At 35.6% G+C, this 25200-nt stretch overlaps 1 protein-coding gene across 1 annotated transcript; it reads right to left on the bottom strand.

Moving 5' to 3' along the window:
* Positions 1-5086: 5086 nt before the first annotated feature.
* VGLL1 (vestigial like family member 1) lies at positions 5087-24349 on the bottom strand. The gene is made up of 4 exons (XM_072431057.1): positions 24150-24349; positions 13871-14104; positions 9300-9701; positions 5087-7284 (listed from the first exon to the last, which is right to left on the bottom strand). The coding sequence occupies exons 2-4, from the start codon at positions 14082-14084 to the stop codon at positions 7211-7213; spliced, it is 690 nt and encodes a 229-aa protein (XP_072287158.1). The 5' UTR covers positions 14085-14104; positions 24150-24349; the 3' UTR covers positions 5087-7210.
* Positions 24350-25200: the final 851 nt, after the last annotated feature.

Raw genomic sequence — 25200 nt, 5'->3', positions numbered from 1 at the left:
AAGCTGTTACCCAACTGTATTATTTCCAAAATCCTAGGCACTGCTTTAATACCTTAGAATTTAAGCCTTTGTGTGCTAGTTATTCAATCCCCTATGACTAAAAATTCCAGGTATCCTAATCCTGAAGGTGCAATTTCATATTTTCCACTAGGCAAGAATACAATCTGTGGTCAGCCATGGTCTGGCAGCCAATCAGTATAAACCATGTCACCTGAAATTAGGTTATAGCTTGGTGTAGGTGACCTACAGTCATATTTGCAGCTTTCTGTGTCATTTTGAATCAGAAATCCCCTGAAGGACATAAACAAACACCATTATCTATTTATATATAGAAATGTTGCCCAGTTTGCTGCAGTTGTTAAGAGCTAACGTTACTTGTGAGAGGGCCACTTAAGCGAAGGTCTGATGACACTCTATTGTTTTCTGTTTGGCAGTCTCTTGAAACTCCCAATATGTCTACTAAAGACTAAACGTTCTTATATTAGTTCTTGCTTACTAAAGTAAGCCAGTACCAATTATACAGCTTTAATAAATGACCATACTAATATTATGCTTATCCTATTCTGAAGGGCACACATTAAAAAATCATATTGTTTGGTTCTTGTATGCATTTTTAATAAAGACCCTTGAGGATATGCTCTCCTTATATAAGATTGCCATGAAAGCTCCAGATTATGTGACTTTTCATTATTCATTTTATCACACGCTACAGTGTAAAGTTAAGGTGAAAGGTGATAAATTGCAAATATAAAGATATGGGGTATAAAACTTCATTACAATATTCAGTTTAACCATGCGTCCATTTATATGGGAAGATGATATAGAATAATTCCAAGAAAACATAGCTGAACTAAAGGAATTTGTCACTAACAGCAGATGAACAGTTTGGGCTCAGCTCTCACATAATGCGAACGTGCTGGAGGGCGGCACCTCCAAGTTGGCAGATGGAAGGAAACCCCCTAAAAAGAGGTTCCTTCTGCACGTGGGACGTTTGAGGACTGTCCCACGTGCGGACTGAAGGACATGAAACTTAGGATCACTGTGATTTATATTGAAAATTTAAAGAGAATACTCACTAATTAGCTAAACGGGATTTGAATATACCATTGCTGCCATACCCACCTCCTTCCTTGCAACAATTTTAAATAAGAGGGCTGCAAACATCAGACTTCTCCTTTCCTTCCTCCTGAAGGAGCAGGTTTTTTCTGCGAAACGCGTCGAGAAGTAATTCAGAATTTAAACCTTTTGAGTGTTTTCTGTAAGGAGAGGTCATTATATACACCCACAATTTCATTGTGTTTTATGTATTTGAAATGATGTTTGTTTTTAATGTTTATTATGAATAAAATTTTGTTATTTTTGTAATATATTGATGGTACTGGCTTTAAAACTCCCGCTTAAAATTGATGTCTTTCATCGCATATCTTTTCCTATGAATGTTAGGGATGTGGCCTGTTTAAGATAAAGAAATGTATATAGGTGGATGTTTCTTTAAATAAACAAAGAAAGGCACCAGCTACCTCTACCGTGCTTTTTTATCCAAGCTGCACGCTAGTGTTTGGACAGTCAAATCTCTCACTGAGTAATGCAGATTTGTTTAACTGCAGAACTTACATATAGCTCAAGAGTCATAGAATGGCAGCTTCCAGCAGAAGCTTTTATGAAGGGCCGGTGCTTTGTGACAACATAGCAGGGCTGAATTTACCCTAATGGCATTTGTGGTCCAGTGCCCAGGGCAGCAAAGCCAGAGTGGCAAGCCTTAACATTTACAGACTTGTATAATATTTTTTTAAACTCTGGACAAAAACTAAATTTAGCAAGTGAACAGCAGGGGAAAAGGGGTGCAGGAGATAGTAAAGCTTACAGTGTCCGAGCCCCCTCTCATTCAACAAACTATGTACTATATGTGGGTGAAAAACATAAAGTTATAATTATGTTTACCCTACCCACGACTTCCACCCTAGGTGAAGATGACCTCATTGCCCTTCTGGGTAGAATCCCATAGAACATAGCGAAAATGAAATCTCACAAGAAGACAGTCTTGCTATGGACTGGTGAATCTTCTTGCGGACTCATAGTATTTTTTTTACATACATTTGGTATTTTAAGAAGGGTAACAGAGCTTGGTCAATGTAAGTGGACCTTTCATTTTAATTTAGGAGACAGAAGATTTACAGGTAGTCCCCGAGTTAAGGACATCCGACATACGGACGACTCCTAGATACGAACAGGGCTTTCCTGCTTCCTCCTGTGCAGGACGGAGGCTTGGAGGGGGCAGTTTGTATGACTTGCAGAAAAAATATTTTGCTAAACACAGGTTGTGAGTGATCTTGAGAGCTGAGCTGATCTGCAACCTCTTGTAACTCTTTAATGACCAAGACAAACTCTACAGTTGTTTCTTTTTGCATATCAAAGCACAGTTTGCTCCAGAGGTTAATGAATGTCTAGGCTCCATAAAGTTTTTTTTTTTTTTTTGCTTGGTTTGTGGTTAACTCACAGTGGGGATTTTATTCAGTAACTGACACAATGTTGCCTAATAATATGCTGAGAAAAAACATCTGTCCTAATTCCATATACAGGTTGACATTCAAAAATCCGGCAACCTCCGGACCAAGAGGAGTGTCGGATTTTTGAAAATCCTGGATTTTTTTTTTATACTTACCTCCACACACAGACCTGTCTTCCTCCCACAGCACTGTGGATATCTGGCATAGTTCCAGGGAGCAGCAGCAGGGAAGTCTCAATGTGTATTTAGCTAAGCAAGCAAGACTTAACAGTTGTTTCTGCAGAACAGTGTCATGAAACATTAGTGGCCAAACAGTGTACTGCAGTCCCTGTATTGTAAATGCGATCCGAAATTCATGCCGGGAAACTGAAGGATCCGGATTATCGATGGCTGGATTTTCGATTTCGAGTGTACCTTTTCCGACTTACATACAAATTCAACTTAAGAACAAACCTACAGTCCCTACGTCGTATGTAACCCGGGGACTGCCTGTACTGTAGTTCAGAGAAAACAAAGTCATCTATCCTTTGTCTTGGCCTTATGATTGTACAGGTAAAAGAAGCTGTGAATTCTAAGCAGCCTTTGTGCTTTTTCCAGTAATGTATGATTCCATTACCATAACATAATTGTAGGACACAAGGGGAACAGTTTTTTCAGAAGGGTATCATCATTTAGGTCTGCTTAGAGCAATTTGGTATTCTAATGCATCCCAGTAGCACAGCACAGGTAAATGATTAATCTAATTATTTTTAAAACTGGTTTTACACCATTCAAATCTGTCAGCATTTAATCACTTAATGTAATTACAAGCCTACTTTCTTCTAGCTAAATTTTTCTAATGTCCGCTAGAAGCAATATCCTTTAGTTAAAAAAAAAGTTATATCATGACTTTCTAGAGTAATGTGATGTCTCAGAATTGTGCTAACCATTGTAATTTCATCTCACAGAAACATACTGAGTGCTAGAAGATTGTCAGATGATGAATTAGTAGCACATACTTATTTCTAACATAAAAGCACATTGTGCAGAAACTGCAGATGCGAGTATGAGAAATTATATGTTATATGTGACTACAGAGGTCAGATAATAGCATTTTAAGTATCCCCACTGGATAGGTGATGAGACAGAAATCAAGCTTATTTTAGTTCAGACTAATAGAAAGAATCCTAAAATAAGTAAGCTGAACAACATGGACACATCTCAGTGTCTGGTAGCTTCCTACAAATGAGGAAAATTGGGATTGTTTCTTAGATACACATTGTATACCCGACAATCTGTACAGCTGTGATTTAATATAAGACTTGTTTTAGAAATCAGATCATTCAACCAACTGTGCAAGCTTTTGTTATTTTAGAAGGTAAAGGGAACTGGTCACCAGAAAATGAGAATTTGGGCATCCAGCAGATCACAGATTATAGAAAGTAATCCCATCGAGATCTGGATTAAACCTAATTATATGTTAAAAAGAAATTTTCGTTAACATTTACTGTAGCCTAAAGCTGCATACACATGCAATTATAGCCGTTAGAAAGGATCTTTCACGATCCTTTCCAACGACTAAGCACTGCACGATGCTTGAATGAGTGCTGTACATACTGCACCATTCTGCTCTATGGAGAGGGGAGAGGGAGAACGACTGAGGCGCACCCCACTGTGCGCCCACTCCCCTTCCCTTGCATTAGGATCGTTCATCATACGTTGTCCATCGGCGGTGGATGGTTGTTTGGACGATGGACGACGGGCACTGTACACACGCCAGATTCTCATTCAATATCAGCCCAGAGCCGATTGTCAGGCGAGAACCATTGGACGTGTGTACGTAGCTTAACCTGTATAAGAAGACAACTCACTGACCCCCTGCTGTATGGTGTATTCTGGTCCACTACGCAGGTCAGTAGTTTGAAGGAACCTATCACCATGAAATGAGATCACACAACCTATATTCATACCCCATCTGTATAATTGATACCATGCATATATTTACTGACTCCCACTCACTATATGGTAGGTACCTATTCCCATATTTAAAGTTCATGTTTAAAGGGGGCAACCTAAGTATACCTAGACTTATACTCACCCCACCCCACACATTATAATGGGCATCCCTATTAACTTACTGCCCCCCCTATGAATAGCCGATCTTTGTAGAGCCCACCTTTTTTTTTACAGCAGACAACCCCCCCCCCCCCTCCTTTCCTAAAGAATATATACTATACCTTAATTCCATCCTTTGGCTTTTTTGCAGTTGGGTTTCCATAAATGCTTTGAGATTGGTGTCTGAAGCCTTAGTAATATACACCAGTAGGTTACAGTGAGAAGCAGTGTAAGCGGCTGTTACTGTTGCCTTTGTTTTCTGTATTAGACACCCCAGCTAAACTTCTCTAGAGAGGGCTTTTTGAGGACATGGCCATCTCTTTTGTCTGTGCCATGATAGAAGGTCCGTGTAAACAGTGAAGTGTGCACTGCTGTAGTCTACTTGCCAATTGCTATCTGCCACTTTGTGAGATTGTCATTCAATCATTGTCAATTTAGAATAAATTAGATTAAAAAGCCACATATTTTACAATTTTTATTTTAAAATATTCCTTTATTTTGTATTCCAGTCTTATAGCCAATGGCCTTTTTTTACTATCTTAATATATTACAGGAAAAAAATCTATCTGAAAAATATTTAAAAATAAAGATCAACAATTTAATACAAATAAGAATGAATGAAGAAATAAAACATTACACAAAAAATAACACAACATCCAAAAAACTTCATTTGTCTTAGGGCACCACCTATAAAAGTTGCTTTGTTCGATTCACACAGTCAATTTTGCTGAACATTCATTATTCTGTGTTTTACAATATTTGGCTATTATTTTCAGAGGCATCATCCTGTTCATATTTTCCAAGGACACCTATCAATTTTCACCCTGCATATAATGTAATGAGGAAGTAATAAATCTGATCTATCAAACATTTGATTGTTTGATCGTTGTTTAATTTTAATAAAAATAGAATCTCCAAGTAGCTGCATAAAATGCAACAAAATCATCTGTCATATTTAAAATCATCAACCACCACATTTTACATGGGTAGATACTCTTTGAAAATGAAAGTTATAAAACACAGACATACAAATGTACAGCAAGCACGTGATGTGCAAATAAACAACAAATTCTTTAAAAATGGACCCCTTAGTATTCTTCAATATATAGAATGTTTTAGTTCATATGCCCTTTTATCAGTTAAGGTTAATAAATGCAGTTTTCATGTCCTCAAAAAATTGATAATAAACAATTTCATGATTTACTTCTGTTTGCAGTTTCCAGTTTGCTTAAGGAACCCCTTTATTAACTATTATATCCAAAGAACACTACTGTGATGCTCAATGGGAAGAAGATCCCTTACATTGCTGGCCATTGGGAATAATGCCACCCTTACAGATCCCCAAAAAGATTATGGTACCACATAAATTAACCTGAGAGGCACAAATTGTTCATGGCTCAAGGAACCCCCAGCAACCTCTGGAGGAACTCTAGGGTTCCACTAAACCCTGAAATCCTAAATCCTTTGTTTTAGACTATGCATAGACACAGAAATAGAATCTTAGAGGACTCATAAGAGGGAGAAAAAAAAGGTCAGAGCAAGTATGGGAGCCAGTGGAAACCAACACTGAGAAAGAACTACCATTTGGATGAGCAGCATGAATTGACCAACTGTCAACTGATCAATGCTTGACCTTATCAAAATGGCAGACTGCATGCCTGGGTGAGCGCCAACTCCTTGACATCATGCTTATAGTTTATAGGGTAAGGGCTAACTCTTGAAACTCAACCCTTCTCAGGTCCCTTTGCCATATATTGATTTGTCTCCAATCACATTGATAATGTAAAAGATACCTAATTTATATGGAGATGGAATATTAGGTTATTTTAGGTTATTTGAAATATCACCCTAGGTCTTATATATCAATAATAATAGTAATAGTCAATAATGGTCTTACTCAAAACCTATTATTCTCCACAAAGGCCAACCATATTTTAGCATTTTAGATTCAGGTTTCAAATGGGTTGTTGAACAAGGAAAATAACATACTTCTTAGCAATAATACACTGATATATTATACTTTGCGTAGTTAAGATTCATTGTGCATATTTTTTTTTACTTTATAGCACTGTTACTGAGGACTCCAATGTTGATACATAACTGAGAATTGTCACTCAGAATTTAGGACCGAAAGGACATGAAGTGATGTAATTGTGTGTACCAAGTCCAGCAGAAAGTGTCAGATAGATTCATACAAACAAAGAAAGAGTCCAAAATGGCTCTGGGTAAATATTATGTTTAGTCAGATAGAAATCATAATAATGAGGTCCTTTAAATTCAGACAGTCTTTCCACAGAGAACATACATTTAATGAACAATTACCAAAATGATGCCTATCCCACAGATGAAAAGTATGCTCAAAGTGGCTAACATAATAACAAATGACAACACTTGTCTGACTTCAAATAGTGGAAACCGAGTAAAGTGTCTCTCAAATAAAGAAATACCATTATTTTATTGTTAAAGAAGATATCTACAAAATAAGCAAAGTTTTTATGTGGAGGTCAACTCATTAAAATGTCCTTTGATGTACATCAGCGACGTACAGCGGATGCTACAGAAATGTCCAGAATGTAACTTCTAAGCGCTTTACAAAAAAGAACTAAGTACTCAATAAAAAGATAAATCCCTCCTTCTCTCTTGTGCGTGGAAAAACTCCTTTCTTCTCTCCTGAGGATGAAGACCTAAAAAAAGAAAAATACAGTATTACAGACACTAATTTGCGATATAGGATTGTATTATCATTGCTTTGACACATCAGCAAACTGCAGCAAGAATGTTAATATCTTTAATCTGATTCTAAAAGTTAAAACAGCAGACTCCAGGGAAAACACAAGATTCAGCCATAATTATGTAAAGCATAAAAACTACTTTAAAAGTTTTAACTGAAGTGAATTTGTGTAGTGTGGGCAGTGGGAAATGTAAGTTTCTCTTCTTTAATTTTGCAAGTGTATTTGTTTCTGAAGTTTTTATGTTTCAAATGTCTTTTAAGCTTGATCTGACTGTTGCATTGGAACTCCGCTAGATACAGGAAAAAAAAATAGCAAGGAATCCTATTTGTGTTATATTGTGAAAAGTAACAGTTTTTTTTTTTAATTATGAAGACTTGAGAAAATAAAATGAGAACAAAGTTGTGGCTGTTGCTTGTAGAAGCCAAATAGCATTTTTGTTATTTCCATGAAATAAATCTTACAGCTTATCCCAGAGGTGTCAAACCCTGGCCCGAGGGCCAAATCTAGCCCTCAAAGTCCTTTTTTTTGGCCCAAAAGGAATCCTAAATATGAACTGCAGCTGGCCAGCCTCTGAATTGAAATATCGCCGCTACTCCAATTTCCGGCATTACTCACGTCTGTTGACCAGTGGCCTCTCTGCCTATGTGTGGCCCAGCATTGGACTGGTATATAGACGCAGGAAATTGTAGTAGCGGTGCTATATCAGTTTAAAGTTTGGCCCGCAACTTTGTCTAAGTATTTATTTTTGGCCCACTGTGTATTTGAGTTTGACACCCCTGTCTTATTCCGTTGTTTTCCTTTTTGTATGAATCAGCTCCATTGTAGTATTTTATTAATACCACCATTAGAACCTAATTCACTGATCTTTATGAATCATTTCAATTCTATTTTTTAGATAATATATATAAATTGCTTCTGTGAATATTCATGATTTTTTAAATAATATTAAATGGCAGAACTCTTGGTATCTTTTTCCTAATTCACTATTTTCTGTCTTGCTGGAATGGTTCCATATTCTACTCCCCTCAGTAGGTATCTCAAAGATCTGCACAGTTATTGATAGTCAGATGCTAACAGTGTTTTATAGGACAAAACCTCATGCAGTATGAGTTAACTTAATTGACTTTTATATTACAAAGACCACACAAATCATTAACTTCATTCATATAAAGAGCACAGTTTTGTGTTCTGTGCCATAAAAGCTTCAGTGAGTTGAAAAATTGTAAAATATACGACTGAAAGCACAGTAGCGAAAATACTATATGCACTATTCTCTCATTATTGAATTGGCACTTAAGTTGAAAAATGCAACAAAACTTTACAGAAGCTGTATGTAAAATCAATCCACAGAAAGAAGCTTTACAGTTTTGAGTAGGTGGTGATAGTTCTTATATCTTTTTTTATATCTTGTTTTTTATATTCTGCACTCTTGAGTATTTTACCTCTCCATTCCTCACAACCACCAGTCAATGGGAATGTGGCCTTCTGTCTATCTTGACAACATGGCTATGGCAACTATTGGCTATGAGCCTATTGTTAAGATATATAGTGGTGTTCCCACTAGCTGGTGGATGTCAGGGTCAGTTCTAATCCAAAAGAACAGCAGCCAATGGAAATTATGTCCACTGTATAACTTAACAATAGGCTCATAGCTAATATGGCAATGGGCTTACAGCCAAGGTAATAACCATTGGCTGTGGGTTGTAATTAAGACACTTAAGAATGGGTAAAAAAAAACAGGTTTCAACAACAGTGATATTAGATTCCATATTATGCTCCCGTCTCCTCTTTACTTCTCTTTCAGTTTTTTTTTTAAATTGTGGGTCCCAATCTTACAGAGGACAAGGAAACTCAACTTCTAGTATTTTATCCCTAGAGATCATGGGAGTTCATGTTAAACACAATAGCATTCCACCAAAACTTATATATTCATTTTAGTCAGACAGATATTTTAATACTAAACATACCTGCTTGTACATGTGTTCTTGGATTCACATTTTCAGATATAGGAGGCCCATTAGATGGAGATGTTAGAAGATCAGGTTTTGACACTGACTCCTGCAGAGGTCCTGGATATCCCTCAGGCTGCAGCAGATTAAGAAATGAACTATATTTACCATCAGGTCCTGGCACCATCTGAAATTCTGGGACAGAATGGGGGTGACAGACAGAATTTACATGGCCAGAGGGTCCATAATTATGGAAATGCCAGAGATCAGCTGGCTGTTGGTGCTGCTGGTAGAATACTGTGGATGGGTAGTGCTCAGATGGTGAGCCCAGCGATGATAACACAGGTGATGTCATCTGAACAGGGGAATTGGATTGATAGGGCTTCGGCCAGAGGTAATTATCCACTAACACATTACTGCCTGAAAGAAAAGTACAATATTAATTTCAGCTGCTGGAATAACATTCCAAAAAGCAGATACTTTAGTGTCTTTCAAGCAAAAACACATACTGAGTTATCAAAGTGGCATCTGATGTGAGCTTCATAAGAAACGTACTCATTTTTCTGTGCAATATTTTATAACATGTATGCAGATTTGTAAGAAATTATCAAAAATGTGTGCATTTGTACAGACTCACAGAAATGATACTAACAATAGGAAATATCAGATTTCTTTAAAAACCTGTAGACCACCATATTGTGACCTTCTTTATATTCTAAGCAATTGCCCCTGCCTCCCTCTCCTAGTAACATCTGAAACACACTATTTCAATTATAATAGTATTATAATAATACTATTTCAAGTATAAAAGTCATTCAAGTGCATAGTAGTCATAGAGTAGATTCCTCTTGTGATTACTTAAGTAAAAACTAATGTCTGATGTGACCTACTTTTAACAATATACAACCAAACAAGAGAAAGAAGATATGGTTTTATGCTATTTAAGCTGTTCAGAGTATGCAGACTCCTCTCCACATCCCCCGTTCCCTTTTTCATTACCATTTCTCTACATTTAGCCAAAAATATCTGGAGATGGACAAAAATTAGGAGAAACAATAAAAAAGTTTGTTATTTCTTGATGCAGTACTGCGAACCTTGAATATAAAGTGCAACTTCACTATTTAGAAATCACCATAGAGAGAAGTTGTTCAGTAATTCTTAATAAATGTATGCATTTGTTTGCTACTATCAACTGCTATAAAAGGGATCAGTGTTCCCCCTGGTTCTCGTCCTGGTTCTGCTCGGTGTCACAATAAAGAAACCTATGTGGAGCAGAAATAAGGAAGCTGCTATTATTTGTTAAATCCGTAGTGGCACAGAGGATGCATTTATTAGGTGTAGGTCTTAGACATGTCTGCACAGAAACCATTTTTAAAATGTAAAAACGCTCACAATTGAACTTTATAAATATGCATGTGTAAATAATTATATGTTGTTCTTAAGGACATATATAGCTTTTATTAGGTGCAAATTTTAAAATTAATTTGTGAATTTTTTATTAAACTGATAAATGTCAATTTTGGTTATTATATTATTTATTGTCATGTAATATGTAATACTGACATATCACCCGACACTTCACACTCTATAGTCATGGATTAAATCTAATGTGCTTAGCACAGAATTATTTTTAAATGTGGGAGGAAATCCATAATAAGACAGGAAGAACACACAAACTCCTTGCAGATTCAAACCTGGGACCTTAGGCTAAAATGCTAGCTACTAATAATTGAATAAAGCATGGCACCATTTGGAAAAGTTTGCTTGTAATCAAATCTCCTGAATGCAATTAAATCCATTCTCTTCCCAGTTAACCATACCTTATACTTGAAAAACATCACAATAGCCACAATGAATATACATAGCAGCATATAAGCCAAATATATGGAGAATACAAAAGATAGGAAGTTGGAATGACAGCTCATATATCCACCCAATATTGTCAACAAGGGTAATTCCGTATCTGTTATTGGCTATTGTGGATATTTAAACAGTTCATATGGGCACAAGAAAAACAGTATTGACAAAGTGGAATCTTGATTAGCTATATTAAATCTCTGTGCGCTTTATAAAAAACATACAAAATTAAGTTATAATTAATTTGAGTTTTCCAGCAAAACTGGACATTTCTCTATTGTTCTAGTAATATACCGTAGATAGGTCATTGCTCCCTTCCACCCATTTAATGGTATGGATAATAGCTGTCCCATAGAATACAGTATATACCTTGAAACTGCTTTTTGCCAATAAATCATATAGGAGTTTTTAAACCATTACATATCTTAGCAATTCCTCCCTTGAGACCAGCAAGTCAATAGGTAAGTATGCATGGCATTTTAATAATAACTACATGACGGATTTGTGTTTTCCTAAAAAAATCCCATGGCAGGCTGCCCAATTGCAGGTAAAGGTTAATTATGTTCACAAAGTGGAATGTAAATACTTGACACTTGACACAGTTCAGTAAATGGTGACTCTTTATTAACAGTTTTCATGATATGAAACTGTTATAATATATAAATAATATAGTTATAATTTATATGCATAGAAAAAATGTGTCATATATGGTATTTAATGGGTTTTGAGTCAAATTAATCCCCAGCAGATATCCCAATAGATAGTAGAATCTCATGACAAAAGCCTATAGGAAGCAGAAGTAAATGTTGGCCATCTGGAGCTGTGGATTGTGGCTAGGTAATAACTAACTGTGCATTAGTATCACACATTCTTTGTTAAGTATTAGATAAGTTATGCAGTAATTGGCCAAGCTTTCCAACATACTACATACAATAAACACTGCAGCAGTTTATTTTTCTCTGCATTTGTTGCATTTACTCACTTCTGAGGATATGTTTGTGTAACTTTTGCTAGCATAAGTTAAAACAATGTGATGATTTACAAACAGCATTAAAAATTCAAATAGAATATTATGAATTGAATATCTTGAGTTATGTCCACTTTATCTTTGGCATTTGACACTTCCTTGTGTGTCAGATGCCACACCTACATCTTCCTCGCTAAAGTGCTGCTCTTCCAGGTTTAATGAGTATCGCCCCTCTCACCAGCCAATCAGTAAATAGCCTTTTAATGACCCTTGGGTATTTAGCTAGCTCAGACACAGCACTCAGCATTCTTGCAATGTGTCTTCACATAGTGCCGAGCCCCCTAGCTCTGCTGAGCATTTCCTGTACACCTGTTGGTTAAACAGACACGCTTTGTCCAGTGAAAGCCTGTGAAGTTAGGATAACTTAGAAAATACAGCGAGCATCGGAGCTTGAACTAGGAGGCTGAAGGCCCCATTACCAAATATGAGAGTTCCAGGCACGTCAGAAGAGGTCAGAAGAACCATCCCGGTCTCCGATAGTACAAATTAGCATAATAGTTGTATATATTTAATTACTACAGAAACTTATACAGAGTCAATGTCACTGGCTCTTCCCAAGGACCCAAAGCTAAAATACTGGCAACAATGATAAATTAATAGAATTACTAGTTAATTAATAGTCAAACTGTATTTTTGTTTTAAGCAAGTACCAATAGATCACATGAACCCAGCATCTTATATATCTTTCAGACTCCACTGGTAAAACCTCTCATTGTAAATTTAAAGTATCACAACTCTTAATGGGGTATTCCTTCTATTTATAATCTCCTGCATAAGCTTTGGGCTGGTTACAGGTGGCCCTTTAGTAGTAAATTTGTACCAAGTTTGAGGTTGAGGTGTAGACCTGTGTTTTTGCTGAAAATATAACCACAACAGTGGTCAACCCAGAAAATATTTTAAGCAGGGTGGGAGGAAATTGTAGGTGGGTGGCAGCCCCTGTATTGTGACAACTACTCAGTAACCACCCAAAAAACAGCCAGGTGGTTACTGAAAAGGGCCGGGCAGTGCGCCCAGCTAAAAGGGGCTGGGGAGAACACTGCACAATAGTCCAAAATATATATCAAATATATCTGCATTAATTCTATTTATTACTATTATATTGTACTTTAGTTTATTCATCCATTATCTGAGTATCCATGGAGGAACCAAAAATGAGTCTGGGTACATATTTAAAATATATGGCATTGATAGGTCATTTACATAAGTACAATAGTAACATTTACACATGTGTAGTTTGAGTTTATTCTACAGGTCAATATGCATAAATGCTTCTATAAGGACAATGGTATCTGTTGAATATTTCTAAATGCTACTAGTACCACTTTTACATAAGTATACTCAAGCTTTAGATGAATATACATAAAGACATTCAGGACTATTCTCACCCACTCAGCAGACAGGTGTAAGAACACATAAAAATATTTACTTCTTGTTAACTGAAAAGTGTCATGATGTGATTAGTATTGGTGACTTCCAGCACAAAGGCTACAGGTTTGTTTCCCACTAGGGATGTATTTCTTGCCGAAATTTGTGTTCTTACTATCTTTAGTACCCACATTTCACTATCAGATACAGATACTGTAGATTATCATAACACCACTTATGTTCTTTTTGCACGTACACATGTGATGGAAACAAATGCTGCCAATAATCTAGCACTATATAACTACCAAAAAATATTACATGAGACTTCTCTCAAACTTACTGTTTTTTGGAAGAAAGTCATTACTTCTACTTTTCGTACTTAAGTCTTGTGGGTCTTTTGTATTTCTCAATGCTCTTGAAAAGTGTTCATCAACCACACTGTTAATGTCTCCCTGATAATATGTGAAAACAACACATTGTGAGCCCATTTTGGTTGTCTGAACTGGATGCTCCTTAGTCCTATACTCCACTGGGCTCTTCCTCAGTTCTTCCATGTCTTACAAACAGTCAGTGCCTGTTTAAAAAAGTATAAAAATAGTTTATTTTTTATTAATCTAAACAGTATACAAACTAATATTAGATCACCATCATATTAAAGATTGCAGTTTTAACCATATAATCAATTTCGGTAATTAACAACTGAAAGAAATACCGAAGGCAGCTGATTGGCTACCATGAGCAAAGTATGTCCATTTTTTTAGTGATTTTATAGATGACAATCCTAATTTTGTTCTTATAAACCTTGTCTACTAAAAAAATAAGTTATTTCATGTAAAGTATGAAAGTTAAATAAAAAGTAATGACACATTTATGGCTCCTTAACAAATTCAGGACTGATATGTTATATGTATGGACAGGTGGTATAGGTTCTTCTTCTCCTGGATGACATTTTGATTTGCTACTCTGCCAAATGGAACATTGTGCTGGGCCCTGTTCAGTTCAAATGATGCAATGTGCTGGGTTTGTGTGCAATAGTGTTTTTAATGCTCGCATGAGCTAAAAAACTTGAAGGGTAAAGAAAGACCTTTATGCAAATCACTATTAATTCAATATTAAAGCCTGGAAATGTCCAGCAAATGTCAGTTAAGCCACGAATGCAGATGTGTGATGAGCTGGAGCTCTCCATAGTACTGAAATATTTTTTACACTGATTTATTAATAAAAGGGTTACATTTAATGTTTTGGAGTAACAAGGAAATTGTTATCCCTTGCAAGTGAATCAACACATTTCCAGTACCAAGATCTCTCCTGGGTAGGAGATGCTGAAGACACTGCTGAATACAGGTTTCATTTTTATGTTTAATTTAGGACATTTTTCTGTGGATCCTGTTCAATGTTTTTTTTTTGTTGAAAGTTATACAAGCTAGTGTCTGCCTAGTCTGTGTCTCATTCTTCTTTCCCTTTCCATGAGAAAAACAGTCCACATGCCTTAATAAAATTAAAGGTAAAGCCTATTATCAGCCAAATGCATTGCTTAGTTTTGATTAGAGAGGTGGCGTGTGCCTTGAGCAAATTGGAAATATGGAGATTATTCTTTGGGTACACAGACAGAAATAAAAACGTAACAGAGGTTCCAACCCTTCATCCCTCATTGGGCCTGATTTATTAAAGCTCTCCAAAGCTGGAGAAGATACACTTTTATCAGTCAAGCTGGGTGATCCAGCAAACCTGGAATGGATTTCTTGCTATTTGCTAGCAAATGTTTTAAATCCTGAATCAGATCCTTTCCGGGTTTGCTGTATCACCCAGCTTCACTGATGAAAGTGTATCCTCTCCAGCTTTGAGGGGCTTTAATAAATCAGGTCCATTATATTAAAAAAAGATTCTGTATCAGCTACTTTACATTATTATTTGGTGACCATACAAAAAGTAAACAAAAATGTTACCAATGAGATGAAAAACAACAATAAAACTAGACGAAGCTTCCAACCTTTCTATATTCTATCCGAAACAAAAAAGGACCCAGTACATAAATAAGTTATTTTAAAAACTCTGTTAGAAATAGGATGTTTTCTTAACTTGTAATCATTAAGTAATGGCCAATATACTGGTGAACCAAATGTTACAACATCTGTAAGTTCCCTCCCAATGCCAACACCTTTCCCTGGTCTTTTTCCTCAACTCCTGTGCTTGGTGTTAATTCATCCTAACAGATGCCAATGTATGCTGAAATGAAGACTACAAGCAGAAAAGTAAGAACCCTTTATTACAGAAGAGAAAAAATATAGTCTGCTTTTTCCAACAATAATTTTATGATATAAATGTTGACTCAAGATAGCAAATATGATAACAAATTACTAACTTTCTAAAAACTAAACTTGAATCATTAAATATATTTACTAATATATTTCTTGTAATTTCGTGTATGTGACTATGTCTTGATATTAGACTCCTGTAGTCTTATGTACTGTAAAGGAAAGAGAAAAAATAGCTAATCAGTCTTTGTTGCGTACAAGAAATATTGTCAAAACACATGCCAGAGTCAGAAAGGAACATAGCTGGTTTGCATAATTGCAACGTTCAAAAATGAAGGGAATTTCCATCTTAGAGAGTTGTCATTTCTGTCTCAGTGACAACGATCCCCAAGATAAAATGAAAAATCTCCCCAACGAAGATGCAAACAGCAATAACAACTTGTCAAAGAGACCTACACATCTGCACATTCAAAACTAAAATATAATACTTTTTTTCTAATATGGTCCAAATCAAAGTCAATAAAGGAAACTTCTCATGAAACATTCATTTAAAGCACATAATGTCTGGTTGTTTCTTTCTGGGTCACCAAGACAAACTACCTGATTTGCATTTTTCTATAGGATGCAGAACTTCTACAGAGCATACTTCTAAAAGACACCTTGACTCTATTCATCCAAATTACAGAGTCAATTTCAATATGACCTGGAAAAAAATATTGATTTATACCAATGTTGATTTGCATACTATACCATGACATTGCACTTTTTGATCTACTTTAAAAGTTATTTATTTATAAGTAACAAATTAGCCATAAAACTTACATTTTAACTCCAAATGAAAAAAAAATATTCATCATTCAATCATTAGACCAGCATGTTAAAAAGTTTTTAAATGCTCACCTCTACTCTGGTTTTGTTCCCCAAAAGCTCACAGCTTCCTAATCAAATGGCATTCCTTTTCTGAAAAGTGGGGAATCATTTAGTGTACTTCCTGTGAGCCCGGGCTATTATAAACAGTCCTGAGGGTTTAATTGGTATAATGCAGGCCCAGACTTACAGTACTCCTGGACAGAACAACTGTCACAAATTATATCCAGGATAAGGTCCAACCACAACCACCACCAAGACAGAAGAGAAAGGACGTGTAAAGTAAGCTGATCAGCCACAGGACTGCAGGATAATAGTTTACTGGTAAATATTACAGTGTTTTAAGAAGGAGGACAATTAAGGGAAAACTAAAGCTGGTCCTTAACCCATTCCAAATATGCCCCAGATCATGTAAACCTGATGAGCACCTGACCATGAAAACTGGAGAGTATTCTTGATTGACATGAATAACTCCAATGCTCTTATAATAATAAAAATATTATAATAATACAATTTAGAGTTGTACATGTCCTCTTTAAAAAGTCAAACATTCTTTATTCACATTTTTCTTCAGAGTGGTACATCTAAATTTTAGCCTTGACTTTTGTGTAAAAATCATACAGCACTTACATCCTAGGAATGTGAAAGTAGCACAACAATCCATACTCATTGTAATCCGGGGCTGCAGTGTCCTTCAAAATATAAAGAATTTCATCTCACAGATGAAGAAAACCTTGACTGTAAATATTGGAGCTCAGCAATTTAAGCCAAGCACACATTCATAACCACAAACACTAAATGTACTGTGACCTACAGAAGCTTTGTGCGTGCCGTGCTCGTTTTTACATGATCCAATGTTATATGCAGAATAAAATAATATCAAGGTCTGCAGATCATTTAGTATTTTTCTGCTCATTGTATATATTTAATTGTTTATACACAGCAAAGTATACTAAAAGGAGTCCGTAGTCTAAACAGATATAAAAAAATGTAATACTAGTATGTATTTATTTAACAAATTCTGTTTTTATATTGGGCTCCTCCAGCTTCATGTATAACAGATATCAGACTAGGGGAGGAGAAGAAGAGCACAGACTTTAATACAATGCACAATACAGCTAACAAGAAGACCTCAGAGTGACCTTATCAGTGTATTGCTGCTTCTTCACGGTCCAATCACAGACGGGTATGGTTCTTAAACCAAGCTGCACTTGGTGCCCAACTCTGCTGTCTGACAAGAAAGCCAGGATTGGAAAACTGGCTGAACAAAACTATACAATTTTATCATTGTTTACAATTATGTAATTGCTTAGCCATTTGCCTACACTTGCATTTTACATATTGAAATACATATCTGAATCAGTTTTTTTTTAATGTGAGTAATTCTTAATGTGTGTTAGTGTTTTATCTATAGTGTATATAAATCTTAGCTGCCATAACAGTTCAGAGCATTTATTGTCCTTACTGTTACTGCCTTTCAAATCTATAGGTCTGTTTAGAAATAATTAAAACAAAACTATCCAGAGCCAATTTGATAAAGTAAGTCAAAGTTACAAGTAAATAGTTAAATGGATACTTAATATATATCCCCTATAACAGCAGCGTCAAACCTTTCAGTCCACTAAATTTATAATTTTATTATTATGAACAACATTAGCATGAATTTCTTTAAAAAGATAAATACATTTGTAAAATAATGATCTTCCTAATGGTGCCTGATGAGAACTATAGAGGCTCTGATTCATTGATCAGCTCAAAGTTATGTGATTACTATTGTTATTATTATCATTAGTTGCATTATCTTTGGTATTACTAAAGAAATGAAAAATATTTGTTTGCTATTTCTCACTCATCATGGGTTTATTTCATTCAAATCTAAGAACAAACAAAAAATGATAGTTATCAAAGTCAAGCTATGATACCATTACATATAACAATTAAAGAAAATACACAGCTATGGTCATACTTATCTAAAGGAGAACCTGGGAAAATAATAAATAAAATAAAACAATTGGATGAGAATCGGTATTCGCGGAGCGGGGTGTTTGTTGTAATGGTGGAAACAATGCTGAAGCGTACGACTCGGTAATGGTTGTCTCATACAACTTAACACTACACTGACGTCACACTGCGCCTCCCTTGTTTTTCCGTCTCTAGTACAGTTCATGCATTTGGTGCAATATAAAGGCGAAAATTGTCATTCAGAATATAAGAATATTAGAACATTATTATTGTTTTATTATTAATAAAACTAATTAATGTCCAAATTTTTCTGTGGACAACCAAAATTTTCTCATGTATCACAGACCACTGGTTGGCGACCATTGCCCTATAACACATTGGCATTTTGTTTTAAAAACTTTTCTGTGTTTTGTTTTTTAAGTCAGGGCATACAATGAATGCTGGTGAAAAGGTTGCAATATGAATGATGGCTGCTCATTTAAAAGAGCACTCAAAACCCATTTTTTCAAACTTGCCTACCCATCTTCTTCTGTCTTTTGAAACCCTCACTACTTCCCACCACTACATATCTCCCATCCTATTGTGTGTAAGTTCCCCCACCTACTAGATTGTAAGCTCTTCGGTGCAGGGTCCTCTCCTCCTGTATCACTGTCTGTATTAGTCTGTCATTTGCAACCCCTATTTATTGTACAGCTCTGCATAATATGTTGGAGCTATATAAATACTGTTTACTATTAATAATAATAATAATAATAATAGCGGCAAATGTGCGCAATGTGCACCTTGTTCAAATTATCACTTGGATGTTAGGATTTGTTTGTCTTCGTGGCGCATTAAAGAAAACCCTCTATTAGCTTTTGTGTAGCCAAACAGAGAGTGTGGTGGCTCAATGGTTAGCACTCTGGCCTTTGCAGTTTGTGTGGGTTTCCTCCGGGTACTCCAGTTTCCTCCCACAATCCAAAAACATGCATTTGGGATAATTGGCTTCTCCCCAAAATTGACCTTAGACTGTGTTAAAGACATATGACTGAGGTAGGGACATTAGATTGTAAGCCCCTTTGAGGAACAGCTAGTGACATGACTATGGACTTTGTACAGTCCTGTGTAATATGATGGCGCTATATAAATAGTGTAAAATAATAATAATTTCTGATTATTTGCCTTGGATAATGCTTTTTGCACCCTGGTATATGCAAAAAAAAAACTGAAATAATAATATGCAAATGTGATCACAACAAAAAAACGTATTTACTGACTGTATATCTGAATATTGAGAGATTAAATGCAACTTTGGTTACTTAAATGTCATCACAAAAATTGAGTGGTTTGTTAACATGAAGCTTGTGAGTTACGGCAGTGTTTTTCAACCTTTTTTGAGCCACAACACATTTTTTACATTGAAAAAATCCTGCGGCACACCTCAAAATAAAAATGTTACAAAATGACACTGTGTAGCTAATTCTCTTGTCTCTAGGAATAAACAAGGCAATTACGCTACCTATTGCCACCCACTGACATGGAAGAGTATTACACTATTCTGCCAGTCACTACAGCACAGACACTTGACAATGGTAATTGGATATTTTCCCACGGTACACCTGAAGATCTCTCAGGGCAGTGTGCCGCAGCACAGTGGTTGAAAATCAGGAAATGTCCCCTCTGTGGCCATAGCTGTTTATCAGCTATTTTCAGTTGTGATATGTTCTAAAAGATCCACATTTTTATTTGCAGTAGCTATTCAAATCAATTCTTGATTTAGACTTAGTGATCATGTCATGCAGTATCAAATTAATTTCCTTCTACAGATACTAAAATATTTGTTTAATAGCATATTCATCTTTGTATTTAGCCTAAAGAGTCTCATTATTCAAATTACAGTTAAGGACTCAACATTATTTTATTTAGGGTACAAACTGATGTCTATCAAGAAAGCTTAACCATAAATCTATTTTACAAAGTCTACTTTACCATAAGTCTACTTTACAATTATAAGACAAATGTTACACAACTTTATAAGTGGCTTACCCAGTTTACAATATTACATTGCATTCTGTAAACTGAAGCTTTGGCATGTTTGTATCATCTTTGCAGGTAAGTAGTGCATATACAATTCTTTTGGTATGACAAAATACAAACTAGTTTTTAAATTACAATTGAACTAACTTGTCAGTGTTCCACTGTGCTAGGATACCAAACGCCGCTTGCAATTGTCCGTGCTAATTTTCTGGCACAAATCTATTTTTAGATTGGAGGTTCATTGTGCCTTAAAATGTATTATTTTCGAATCTAATTAAGCCACAAAGAATACACCAAGTAATAGAAGAGACAAAAAATAAAATATATGGGTTATATCAGAAAAGAACCAGAAGGTATTTATTGTTCTCATTGCATCCTGTATCACAGAAAAGTTTATTTCACAGTTCAGGATAGTGGGAAGAACCAAATGAAATATTTCTCATAGCCAAATTGGCAAGAAAAGATTTCTTTCAAACCAACTCATAGACTTGTAGGAATAAGCATGAAGAACTGTAAAACTGAAAGCAGGGCCTGGATAAGCAACAAATATGTCTGATCACAAATTACCAATATAAATAAACACTGAAACAAGATAAAACATTTATTGTTATTGGGTAAATATTATTAATAATAATAATAATAATAATTATTATTATTATTATTATTAATACATTTCTGGTACCCCTTGTCATGCAAAGCTGCATGCTATACATCAGTGGTACAGATGTTAGTACAGGCCCTTGTCCTGAGTTTGATTCTTGACATCAATATTACCATAACATCTGTCACCCACCATAATAACAAAACTTTTTGTCAGTTGTGCACTTGCCCCCGGAATGCTTTTCTCATCTCAAAACAACTCAAACATTTTAAAATTTTTCCTATTTAGTCATCAGAACAATGGTCATTGGGACAGAGACAAAGGCAGCATTTAAGGCCTAGCATGTGTTCTAGCTCTTCCCTTCACTAAACTCTTATCTGATACCAGCACTATTAATAATATTATACGCACGTTTAAACTTCATATACCAGTGTATATTGAGAACAAAGATTTGATATAGACATACAATGCCTAAATTTTCAGTGCCCGACACCTGCGTCTCAATTATATCATCCAGAGATTTCATATTGATGGAGAAGACAGTAAAGTCTTTTTTATATGGCCATCACATTTATGGCTTACAATGATCAGTGGGTTTTAAACTTTTTACAAAGAACTAAAATTCATACATCTCTGACGTATGTGTCAAATTACTATAAAGAAGTAAGATAAAATGCTGTCATTGGTAGTTAAATTAAGATTCAGCTTTGTTCATGCAAGAGTTACTAAGATCATTGATTTTCTTTATACTGTTATCTAATTTCTTTGTTCTATTGGAAGGTAAAAGGTGAATCACTAACATCAACATTCTCTCTGCATGACAACTCACTCTGGCAGATGGATCTAAAATCTCTAAACACAACATTTGTTTAATTATATGCTTAGATGGATTTAAACAAAAAGTTTGACTGCCTTCAGAGCTGTCTCAATGGAAAAATATATATAAACATTCAATGCTATGTAGGGAATATGAAAATAATGAAATAATTATACTTATATGCTGAATAAAAGTTTCTGCAAAACATAATTATGCTGGGCACTGCATTGACCTTTAAAAGTCATAAAGTATTGACTGCTAGCTATAAAGTGGACAATGTATTCAATAAAATTTTTCTACAGCTAAAACTATTTTATTTTTGGATATAGTAGAGTTTGGTAGAACTTTTCTTTTAACTGTCTGTACCCTGTTGGAGATATTTCCACCACAGTCTCCTCTTGTGTCTCCAGCACTGGAGCAAAATTCTCTCCAACAGGACACATATAGGTGTGAATCTTTCCAAAGTGACGGAAGATCCCCTGACAACTGTCACCAGAATTGGTGCCACTATTAAAACTTCCCCAGCAAGGGCACAGATATTAGAAATAAAACCTTGCTACCATCATAAAAAGGCCTTATTTAAACCTTAAGGGCCTATTCACAATTTTGTGATACCTTATAGTGAATCACAGCTTTTATCATTGCTATACAGTGCTTTTTATTAAAGCAATCCGTTCATGATAAATAAGCAATGATGATCAACTGATAAAAAAGACTTGTGACCCATTTTAGCATCAAAGCACACCATCAGGTTTAATAAAATAGAACGCATCATGCGTTGCAGTACCTGTTGTACTATTGTAGTAATGTGTATGTTTACTTTGTATTGCTGCAACACACAAGTTTAAATACGGCCCCATATTTACATGTGTGCAGATCCTAGGCATATTTACTTAATAACAAGTACTGCTGACACTCATAACAGAATACTGCTTTCCACCACTGATCAAAAAAGCTAAATGATCTCAATTGCATAGCAGATCATTGATTTTATTTGTTGCCTAGCGTTTTGCATACAGAGGGCTCTTATTTTAAAATATGACCCCTCTGTATGCAAAACTCTAGGCAACAAATAGAATCCATGATGTGCTATGCAATTGAGTTCATTTAGCTTTATTCCATGTTTTATATAATAACTTACAGCCTGAATAAGTAGTCATACTCTGTTTGGGACTGTAATTACTGTAGCCATGTGAATCTGAGCAGTTTGTGTATTAGTGTACAGACTGTCTATTGTTCAAACTGTTCTCATCATGTGGGATCCAGTTATATGACAGTTGCAGGTAATTATTAGTCTGACAGCATCAGGTATGATTTAAGCACATAGTGTATGTGTGCATATTTCCTTTATTTTGTACAGGACAAAAAATAAATATGACTGATTACTAAGCTATGTGTTATTGCACTTTAGAACATGCCTTAAAATATTCAGGTAAGAGGTAATGTCCTGTCCCTACTGGCACTGAAAATGTGGTTTATTCTGGCTCCTGGGACAGTAGCGCAGTACACAAGTTTTTGGTAGAGCAATGATTCTGCTTCTTGCTGTGCCATATCAGACTGATGCAACCTGTGGCATCTATCATATGATGCAGCCACTCGGAGGAATTATAACCATGAACCTTGGGTGTAAATTGTAAAATAAATTAGCTCATGCCCTGCATGTCTCTCTCAGCTCCCTGCAATGTTATACATTATCCTGAACCATGAAGAACTCAGATGTTATTTAAATTATATTATTATATAAGTATTTGGCCTTAATATACTTTCTTAGGTTTTTAACATGACCTGCCACTACTTGCAAAATCTGAATGTGATTTATGTGCCAAGAGAAGTCCGGTGGCCTCTAGCTTATTATACTTTTTTTATACTACGCTTTTATGTTATATTTCTAAAACCAAAAATAAATGCAAACTAAAAAAAAAAAAAATTACAATAGCACAGAAAATTATCATTTCCAATATAGCAATTAAATTGGCAAAAAAAAGAGAATCTCTTTTTTTAACTAACTGTTTCCATTCATCATTATATATATATAGCTATTCTGTCTTTTTTAACTTGAGTTTCCAGAGCTAGTACAAACATGTTTGCATGATGCGTTTACCTTTTTTAGATCCTTAGAGACAGACTTTACTCCAGCATGAAAGCTTTGTGCATTATCCTGTGAGTAGCACTCCAGTTCCAGAATCAGTGCCAGGCAGAAAAAGCTGCAGAGAGTCCAGAGAGTGGGCCTGATTCTTGCCTGCTTCTTTCAGAGCTACAGCATTAATACCTGACTAGTCAATTCCACTGTGATCTTCCACCCTGAGATCTGGTGTTAAAGGCGTTTCCATCTCAGTGACAAGGAATGCATAAAATGCACCCAAACTTGAAAACCAGGAACAAGGAACGTAAGTTCTTCTGGGTTTCTGCTATAGTGAACAATGAGCAAAAAACCTTTTCTGCAAAAGGCTTTTGTTGAAAACAAAACAAACACACATTAATTAAGCTACTATACCATAGGAAGAGTGTCCAGTGTAATAAAAGGTCATATCCTGGCTAAGCCATAAAGGTGATTTCAGGTTAACTAAATTAGTGGAATGTGACAGTTCAAATATTCTACTTTACAACCACCTCTACTGAAAGCATTACGTAGGCTTCCTTTGATGACCTCTCATTGGAAAATACTAGTTCCCTGGCTGCCATGCTGGTGCTTTGGCTTCAGCACTTTCTGAGTTGGTCACTTGGAACAAGTATAGAGATAAGAAATTTTGAGACTTTTTTTACAACATGCTTGGTATGGTTGTCTTATTAATAATTGCACTGCAAAAATTAGTATTTTAAGAACTAGGTTACAAATGGCAACCACATATTTTATTTAATAAACACAAATACTTCCACATGCTAGCTTTTGGTATTCTGACTGCTTTCAGCTACTGAGATGAAATTAACAGACCAATTGTCAGAGACAGTGGGGTCTAAGTTCCTCTTGGTGCAGGACAATGCCCAGTCTGGTGTGGTTATGTAAGTAGTTCTTGAATGATGAAGGCATTGATGCCATTGACTGTCCATCATGTTCCCAAGATCTGAATCCAGTAGAGACCCTTTGGGAGATAATGTATTGATGCAGCTGGCTCTGCAAATTAGTACCATTGGACTGTCCAGGAGCTCAGTGA

Source organism: Pyxicephalus adspersus, chromosome Z (assembly GCF_032062135.1).
Source record: "Pyxicephalus adspersus chromosome Z, UCB_Pads_2.0, whole genome shotgun sequence".
NCBI classification, from domain to species: domain Eukaryota; kingdom Metazoa; phylum Chordata; class Amphibia; order Anura; family Pyxicephalidae; genus Pyxicephalus; species Pyxicephalus adspersus.
Note: the sequence above shows the minus strand (reverse complement) of the source record. Positions and strands in the feature narration are given on the sequence as shown.